At 38.6% G+C, this 10,288-nt stretch overlaps 1 protein-coding gene across 1 annotated transcript; it reads right to left on the reverse strand.

Moving 5' to 3' along the window:
• Positions 1-5,095: 5,095 nt before the first annotated feature.
• LOC106608508 (fatty acid-binding protein, intestinal) lies at positions 5,096-9,922 on the reverse strand. The gene is made up of 4 exons (XM_014206454.3): positions 9,664-9,922; positions 8,065-8,237; positions 6,734-6,841; positions 5,096-6,180 (listed from the first exon to the last, which is right to left on the reverse strand). The coding sequence occupies exons 1-4, from the start codon at positions 9,728-9,730 to the stop codon at positions 6,130-6,132; spliced, it is 399 nt and encodes a 132-aa protein (XP_014061929.3). The 5' UTR covers positions 9,731-9,922; the 3' UTR covers positions 5,096-6,129.
• Positions 9,923-10,288: the final 366 nt, after the last annotated feature.

Raw genomic sequence — 10,288 nt, forward strand, 5'->3', positions numbered from 1 at the left:
TTTACTACTCTTCACAAATGTAAAAGCTTTTGATTGAAGTGTACACTTCGGTGGAAAAGTACATTATTTCAAATCAATTCAAATTTTATTGGTCGCATACACATATTTAGCAGATGTTATTGCAAGTGTATCAAAATGATTGTATTCCTAGCTCCAACAGTGCAATAATATCTAACAATTCACAACAATACACACAAATCTAAAAGTAAAAGAATGGAATTTAGAAATATATAAAAATAAGGACGAGCAATGTCAGAGTCCGGAGAATAAATATGAATGAATGTATATATATATATATGTGTGATGGGATGTATAAATATTATGGACAGTATGTGGAAAGAATATTGTATATCTGTAGAACACATATGATATAATAGGTTATATACACCAATAGTTGAATAGGATGGACTTGACTACTACTACAGTACTACTACAGTGTGTAAACATTATTAAAGTCACCAGCGTTCCATTATTAAAGTGACCAGTGATTCCATGTCTATGTATATAGGGCAGCAGCCTCTAAGGTGCAGGGTTGAGTAACCGGGTGGTAGCCAGCTAGTGATGGCTATTTAACAGTCTGATGGCCTTGAGATAGAAGCTGTTTTTCAGTCTCTCGGTCCCAGCTTTGATGCACCTGTACTGACCTCGCCTTCTGGATGATAGTGAGGTGAACAGGCCATGGCTTGGGTGGCTACGAGGTCCTTGATGATATTCTTGGCTTTCCTGTGATATTGGGTGCTGCGGGCATCCTAGAGCGCAGGCAGTGTGCCCCCGGTGACGCGTTGGGCAGACCACACCACCCTCTGGAAAGCCATGCGGTTGCGGGCGGTGCAGTTGCCGTACCGTGCTCTGAGGATGCGGCGAGGGATGCCGTCTGGGCCAGCAGCCTTGCAAGGGTTAATCACATTTACATTTGATACTCACGTCAGCCACGGAGAATGAGAGCCCACAGTCCTCGGGAGCGGCCCATGTCGGTGGCACTGTGTTATCCTCAAAACGGACGAAGAAGGTGTTAAGCTTGTGCAGGAGCACAACCAAGGAATCCGGGGGTAAACTGTGCCTTTCTGGTAATGAACTTATGACCCAACTTCTACCATGAGCCATAGGTGGGTCCCAACTCCCATCCATCCCTAGGGTATCACAGCGATAACACATGAAGAGCATCACAGAGATAACACATGAAGAGCATCGCAGAGATAACACATGAAGAGCATCACAGAGATAACACATGAAGAGCATCACAGAGATAACACATGAAGAACATCACACAGATAACACATGAAGAACATCACATGTATACAACAGGGTTGTGGTCCATTGTTGTCAATTCCCTTTCATTCAGAAAGTAATTTGACATGTAAATCCTCCTAGAAAACGATGGACAATTAACTGGATTTCAGTTGAATTCCTGTATTGACTGAATTGACCACCACCCTGATATGCAGTAGAGATCAGGTGGTTGTGAGGGCATTGTCTAATTTGCTGAGGGATACAACAAGCATGGCTACTCAAACCGAAAGGCTCATGTCGCCATCTTGTGGACATAGAGGGTTGGAACATTAAGTTGGGTCGTTGTTCCTATGTTCATTATTTAAATAGATAATATGCCTTTTTTCAAACCATGGACTCATTTTCAAGTTCATCAAATACACTGAAGCACCTGCAAATGAATGATACATTGTCAATAAGCACAGCACAGATACCATATGACTTTCATGCCATTCAAAATGTCTAAATGTAGCCTACTGCAGAGTTCATTGAACTTTCTCAGCACATGACTGCAAGTCATGGTCATCATGTGGTTGGAAGTAAGAGCAATGTTTAACTCCTCCCTCACCACCACTAAACTGTTGTGAAAATATGAGACCTATAAAATGTAATCTTCATCAAATCGACATTATCATATCTTTATTACGACATCTTGATAACAGGTTGTTATTGTCCAGCTTTGATCTCAAAGTCCACTGATTCAAATTCCTAAAAAGTAGGCAGTGACATTTGAACAATGCCTTCAGAAAGTATGGTATTTCAAAGTGGTATTAAAATGGATTTAACTGGCATTTTAGTCAGTTATTTACACAAAATACTCTGTAATGTCAAAGTGGAAGAAAAATTCTATCATTTGTAAAAAATTCAAAATAAAATATTCAACCCCCTGAGTCAATACATGTTATACAACGGGTGGGTCCAATCCTGAATACTGATGGGTTAAAACTGCATTCTAGCTGGTGTCCATTCCACAAGTCACCACCAGATAAATCTATGACGTTAAAAATGTTATTTTCTCTTTTCCATCTGACTGCGCAATCCACTGTCTCATCAGCCCAGCCAGGCTATTTATAAACTTGATCTCCGCTATAAAAAGCATCTAGACATTATCTCATATTTCTATTATAACATTTAGTTTTCAACAGCGGTGATTTGTATAAACATTGTTGTCTGTCTCTCCGTTTCAATATTTAAATTCGATCTCCAGTTGTTGCATAGTAATGAATGTGTTGGGAGTCGGGATGAGACAGACCGGCAGGCAGCTTTTCTCACCCAGTCGAAATCATGAATCAGCATTATTTTTAGGGATACATAAAAATAAATATCAATAAAAAACAGGTCAAATGAATCAAAGTTCAGCTAGTTTGCAGTCTTTCCAGCTTCAGTTTGAAGTAATTGTGTTAGCTGTGTTGTTGGCTAGCTCCTCTGAACAACAAAGTCCTGACGAAAGAGCACATTTTCTACGCCAGGTGAGATTGAGCGTCATTTGCTCATTGTTATGGATGTATCCAAATAAATGTCACTAGAAAACAGCTTAAACAAATGCAAATGCATCTACTTTGTTGTTATTCTGGCTGCACTGTTCGACTTGGCTGTAAATTAGCCGTAGTTGGATAGCTAGCAAGCAAAGGATTTGAATGTTGCCAGCCAGTATGGCAATAGGACACTTAGAACGAATGACTGGGTCGCGTCTGGGACACATCCCTGGCAATGGAACAGATAGAAAGAACAAATGGCCAGGTTGGATACGACCCTAGATTTGTGTCGGGACTATATCTTGTCGAAGGATGAAATAGTGTGAATAAATTCCTAAAAATTATCATCAGACTGAACCAGGTTTTCCTCTGGAATTTTGCCTGTGCATTGCCCTATTACGTATCTTTTTATCATAGAAAAACCTAGTTCTTGCCAATGACAAGCATACCTATAACATGATGCAGTCACCACCATGCTTGAAAATATGAAGAGTGGTACTCAGTGATGTGTTGTGTTGGATTTGTCCCAAACATAGCCTCATTATTGTTATTTTATTGTGTTCCTTTTTTTGGGTCTTTTTTTTTTACTTTAGTTTTGCATTGTTGGTTAAGGGCTTGTAAGTAAGCATTTCATGGTAAGGTCTACACCTGTTGTATTCGGCACATGTGACAAAAACAATTTGATTTGATTTTGTATTCAGGACACGAACTTCATTTCTTTGCCACATTTTTTGCAGTATTACTTTAGTGCCTTTTGCAAACAGGAAGCATGTTTTGGAATATTTGTATTATGTACCAGCTTCCTTCTTTTCACTCTGTCATTTAGGTTAGTATTGTGGAGTAACTACAATGTTGTTGATCCATCCTCACTTTTCTCCTGTCACAGCCATTAAACTCTGTAACTGTTTTAAAGTCACCATTGGCCACATGTTGAAATCCCTGAGTGGTTTCCTTCCTCTCCGGCAACTGAGTTAAGAAGGACGCCTGTATCTTTGTAGTGAATTACACTCATCCAAAGTGTAATTCCTAATACCATTCTCAAAGGGCTGTTCAATGTCAGCTTTAAAGAAAAATCTTTACCAATCTACCAATTTGTGCCCTTCTTTGCAAAATATTGGAAAACCTCCCTGGTCTTTGTGGTTGAATCTGTGTTTGAAATTCACTGCTCGACTGAGGGACCTTACAGATAATTGTGTGAGGTACAGAGATGCAGTAGTCATTCAAAAATCATCTTAAACACTATTATTGCACAGAGTGAGTCCATGAAACTTATTATGTGACTTGTTATGCAGATTTGTACTATTTAGGCTTGCCATAACAAAGGGGTTGAATACTTAATGACTCAAGACATTTCAGCTTTTCATTTTTAATGAATTTGTAAAAAAAAATTGAAACGTCATTCCACTTTGACATTATGGGGTATTGTGTGTAGGCTAATCTCAATTTAATCAATTTTAAATAAAGGCTGTAACACAACAACAAAAAGTCAAGGGGTGTGAATACTTTCTGAAGCCACTGTAGATACCTATGTAGGCAACAGAGCTTATTGATGTATCTAGCAACACAATAAACTGTTAGAATGTTAAAGACTATTAAATGTGTAGATTTTAAAGGGGCAATCTCCAATTGAAAATGAGGACCCCGCCTCTGTTTTGGTAAAAAGCTGAGGGAAGGGCCTGGAGTAGTTTATCCACTCTGAAATTCATAGACAGAGCAATGTTTATAAACTGATGGGGTTAGACAGTTGAAAGAAGCTCATGAGGCTTTTAGAAGTTATATTCTTAAAGAATCAATGGGTATATACCATTAATAAGTTTACAAAAATAAAACAGATGTAACAACTGCAGATTGCCCCTTTTAAAGTTACATTAATATTCTGGAGAAGCCCTCTCCGACATCTTGTCGACCTTCTCACTGTCTTGGATTGTCTTTTCAGGGGTGTTTTGAGGAATCAGTCTATTTTTTGTCAGTGTTACCAACAATCTCCTAATGATTTGTCAAAACACTTCAACGTGAAGGTCCACATAGTGCTGTCATAATAATGGTAGAGACTAGACGATGATAGAAATTGTCATGACAGATTATGTCAGTTCAGGACAATTGACTCCTGAGCTAAATAACAGCTTGTATCGTGATACGACTTATTTATGACACTTTTACATTGGCCAATGATGGAGGCTTCACGTAAAGTATGATAACAAATCTCACAGTGACATTTTCAAAAAATCATGCAGGCATATACAATTCACTGGAACATTAAAGTATTTTTATTGTGCAAGACCAATTATTTAAAAAAAAAAGTTTAGTATAAAAGGACACCTGTTAAATGTACACCAAAGATGACAAATCCCTTTCTGGATTCAGTGGAGAGTTTAATCTTGATTGTTCAAAGGTTGTAGTCACTCTGGAAGTATATCAGCCAACATAATGTTCCTTGCTTTATGAATTTATGGAGGGTCTTAGTGGGCCACTCTGTGGAATTGCTATTCATTTACTAGAGGGGCTATGTCATAAACCCTCAAAGTTCTAGAATGGAGATGGAAATGGTAGCCATATTGGTCAGGTAGAAATCCAAACCAGTCTAATTGGAATGAATGGCAGTCGAGGCATAATCCAGATTTGTTTCATGCAGGAAAATAAAAGTAAGGCATGTGATATATCAGAAATTGTGTAATATAATTACAAACTAAAATATTGTCATATAATTATAAACACCGTTTATACTTGTTTTATACAAATGTTTTGTATAAATAGCTTCTAAAATACATGTAAACAGACCATAAATGTCTAAATGTTTATTTTCTTTGAAAGCTGTGAGTGCTTTTATATGATACAATATCAGTACTTGTTGCATTTACAACTAAGTCCTTTCATCATCTGATTTCAACCACTGTATCGCTGTGGATTGATTGCATTGTTTCAATGGAATATTGGCAGTTAATTTGAAAAATTGATGGAATCATTCCTCGAAAATTGGCTGGCTAGATAGCTAACAAACATACCAGTGCAGAAACGTTCTTAAAATTCATTATTTTACACAATATCTTATCACAGCACTGGCAAACCGTGGTTGATCAACTTCCTGACCAAAATAGCTAACCTTTATACCGTCATAAGAATGTTCATGACCATTCCAGTATTCTAATTCTTCATTCTGTGGTCCACACCTTCTTAAGGGCTCTTCAGCGGGTGATACGGTCTTCATCCAATAGTGAACTATTGGAGCTATTTTTTGGGGGTACATGGGGTTTAGAGAATGAGGGGAAGGCACTGCAAATTTTGACTTATACTTTAAATTTGGCACCTGAGCCAAAGTCTTGCCACATATTCTTAAGGTTAGAAAAAACGTAATGGTATGTGAGATAGAAATTCATCATGAATCCCTTTAAGCCTTCTTGAAAATCCTCTTGGCATCCACTCCATCGTAGTTATAGCTCTGTTGGAGAGAGAGTCCATAATCAATGTAAAAAGGTTGCCATTTTCATTGAAATAGAAGTACCAGCACAGTGAGTACACCAGAGACTACAATATGAATCTTGATATGATTACAATGCTTATGCAGTTATAACAATAATATTGGTAATGTTTCAGTAGGACAAATGTTCATTCATAAGCATTAATATACTGTATAGGTGGCGTATATACATGTTATAAACATTTATCTGCATTTATGTACATTTTTATGCATTAGCATTTATAACCTTTTAGATTGTAAAAGTTAAAATGATTTCTAATGGCTTATTTGATTTGATTTGATTCATGCTCACAGTCAACAAGACTGGATTATGCAGAAGGTAACAGTTACGAGAAAAAATATACTACATTCAATTGCAAAAAGTCGGGGAAAAAAGTCAAAATTAAAGATTTAAGAACTCACATTTGGTTATTAAAAACATATCACTTCAAGTTATTCTGGTATAAAGTGGTACAACACTATAAAGATAATTTCAAAAGATAAAGATACATGATGTGGGTTTTTCCACACTGACCTGTACTAGCTCTCCTCCCACCAGGGCCCGAGTGGTGGTCAGCACCTTACTGTTGTCTTTCCTGGTGAATTTACCCTTCAACACATCTCCATCCATCTCCCAGGCACCCTGTGGGACAGATAGGGTTAACGGTGTCGACTGTAATGTACGTCGCTCGTAGACATTATATATGCTCAAATCACCCATTGTTATCGATGCATGGGTTAAACAGTATCTTGAGATAAGATATATCTAGGGCATAAGTCGATTCAAACAAATGGCTAGCCAAACATGAGCTAATAAAGAAATGGCTAGCCAACCATGAGCTTATAAAGAAATGGCTAGCCAACCATGAGCTTATAAAGAAATGGCTAGCCAACAATGAGCTTATAAAGAAATGGCTAGCCAACCATGAGCTTATAAAGAAATGGCTAGCCAACAATGAGCTTATAAAGAAATGGCTAGCCAACCATGAGCTTATAAAGAAATGTCTAGCCAACCACGAGCTTATAAAAAAATGGCTAGCCAACCACGAGCTTATAAAGAAATGGCTAGCCAACCACGAGCTTATATAAAAAATGGCTAGCCAACCACGAGCTTATAAAGAAATGGCTAGCCAAACATGAGCTTATAAAAAATGGCTAGCCAAACATGAGCTTATAAAGAAATGGCTAGCCAAACATGAGCTTATAAAGAAATGGCTAGCCAACCATGAGATTGTAAAGAAATGGCTAGCCCGGGGGGCAGCCAACCGGAGTGAATGGCTGCCCTGATAACAGCAAATATACATATATTCATTGTAAACTTATTCTAATGGGTTACTCTATATGGACTAAATCTCCAAAACACTTTTACAGTGTACAGTCATGCATAGGTCACTGCCAGACTTCAGAAGGCTTACATCGTATAACCGGTTGTAGCCTGGTTCCTCTCTAGGTTTTTTCCTAGGTTTTTGGCCTTTCTAGGGAGTTTTTCCTAGGGAGTTTTTCCTAGCCACCGTGCTTCTTTCACATGCTTTGCTTGCTGTTTGGGGTTTTAGGCTGGGTTTCTGTACAGCACTTTGAGATATCAGCTGATGTACGAAGGGCTATATAAATAAATTTGATTTGATTTGATTTGATTTGTAAATGGTCAAATCTTCCAACTCCATTATCAGCACAATTTCCACTTTTTCTGAGCATGACAACAGTTTAGCAGAAGTAGAAGTAATTTGAAGCAGAAGTAATTTGGAGGATTTACATTTTATGAAGGCTTTATGACTTGGTTTAGATTTCAATCTCTACAACTGTCTGTTGGATACTGTGTACGATAGCCTACTAAAATAAGTCTAGGTTGAAAGAGTTGAAACATACTGAGACTTCGGTGCCGTCGGCCAGTGCATAGTCAAACTGTACGCCCAGGGTGAAGTCGATGTCTTTGTTACGGAAGGTGCTGGATTCCTTGATGTGGAACTTGTCTCCTGTCTGCTCGATGATAACCTTGAGGTTGTCATGTTCAGCTAACTTCCTCTTCATCACATTGATGCCTGTTGGAAAATGCAGTAGATTGAGTGTTGTAGATGAGGCGTGGGTCTGAGTCTCTTGGGGTAATGGCTAAATTGCTGGATATATAGAGTGTTGTAGATGAGGCGTGGGTCTGAGTCTCTTGGGGTAATGGCTAAATTGCTGGATATATAGAGTGTTGTAGATGAGGCGTGGGTCTGAGTCTCTTGGGGTAATAGCTAAATTGCTGGATATATAGAGTGTTGTAGATGAGGCGTGGGTCTGAGTCTCTTGGTGTAAATACTAAATTGCTGGATATATAGAGTGTTGTAGATGAGGCGTGGGTCTGAGTCTCTTGGTGTAAATACTAAATTGCTGGATATATAGAGTGTTGTAGATGAGGCGTGGGTCTGAGTCTCTTGGTGTAAATACTAAATTGCTGGATATATAGAGTGTTGTAGATGAGGCGTGGGTCTGAGTCTCTTGGTGTAAATACTAAATTGCTGGATATATAGAGTGTTGTAGATGAGGCGTGGGTCTGAGTTTCTTGGTGTAAATACTAAAGTGCTGGATAGATAGTAAAGGTTCAAGCCCAAAGTTGGGATACTAAACATGTTTTATTCACATTGTGTTTACGTACTTAAGAATTGTAAACTGCAGGAGTTATCAATTAAGTCCAAGGTCCAATTTGCTAATTTATTCATATTAACTGTCTGGAAATGGTGCGCGTCCGTCACCATAATATTACCCATTAGACCCTACCTAGATCACAAAAAAGCTTGTGCTTGTTGACAAGCTTTTAAAATGGCAACAGCCAAGAGCTATTATTATAGCTGTGCTGCAATACAGCACGCCTCTGACTGGTAACTCACATATACTCAAACAAGCCACAGGATCAAAGATTACCTCAAAACCAACACAGTCACACACAACATACCAACACTTGCTTTATAAATCCTATATGACACAGTCAGACTTATAGGATGATAATATAAATCTGAATTTTTTTTTAACCTTGGCAAGTCAGTTAAGAACAAATTCTTATTTTCAATGACAGCCTAGGAACAGTGGGTGAACAGTCTTGTTCAGGGGTAGAACAACAGATTTGTACCTTGTCAGCTCGGGGATTTGAACTTGCAACCTTTCAGTTACTAGTCCAAAACTCTAACCACAAGGCTACACTGCCACCCCAGTATCACATATACAGTATCGTATCAGATGATACTATAAATCTGACAGTATCATATAAGATGATACTTTAAGTCTGACAGTATCATATAGGATGATACTATAAGTCTGACAGTAGCTTATACCATTGATGTAAGTGCTGATCATACCAAGCCACATTGGAAATATAATCCTTCATTAAGAAGTGCAACATCACCTTTCATAAAACACAGACACACACACATACAGTACACACACACATGCACATACACATTGCACACATCCACACACACACCGACTCACCCATCTGCTCCATGAACTTGTCATAGTTCTCGTTGCGTTCAACTTTCCAGGTACCGTTGAATGCCATGTCTACGGTGAGCAGTGGTACTACTGTGGCAGGACTGTGGGACTGAGAATGCCCGTTTGCCTCCCTTTTTATAGAGGCCCCAGTTGGCTCTTCTTTATCTAACTGATTATCTGTCTGCTGATGTGGCCATTTAAAGCTGATGTCAAATATAGGGCGATTACTGCACGGCCTCAAGGATACAAAGATAAATGGCCAAGGGCAACTCCCTCCCCATGGCTGGCACATGGACAATGTATCACTGTTCTATTTCAGAAGAGAAAAGCATTAGTTTATAGGACTCTCCTTGGCATATTTCCCAGGGGACCTCTCTCTGTGTCTGTCTGTGTCCAGCATGACAATGAGCCCCTAATGAACCGCTCATTGATGGTGGGAGAGTTCTAGCGTTTTTAATTGGGCTGACAGAATTCGCCCCACTACTAGAAGGTTTTTTTGTAGTTCATGATACAAAGTCGATGCGTAAATTGTAGACTGATATTTTCAGTGTATTCTCACGGTCAATTTTACAGAGGAGATTTTGTGCCCTTGTAACTGGCATACTTTATCAATGAGAACAACGGA

Source organism: Salmo salar, chromosome 07, assembly GCF_965601325.2.
Source record: "Salmo salar chromosome 07, fSalSal1, whole genome shotgun sequence".
Lineage (NCBI taxonomy): Eukaryota > Metazoa > Chordata > Actinopteri > Salmoniformes > Salmonidae > Salmo > Salmo salar.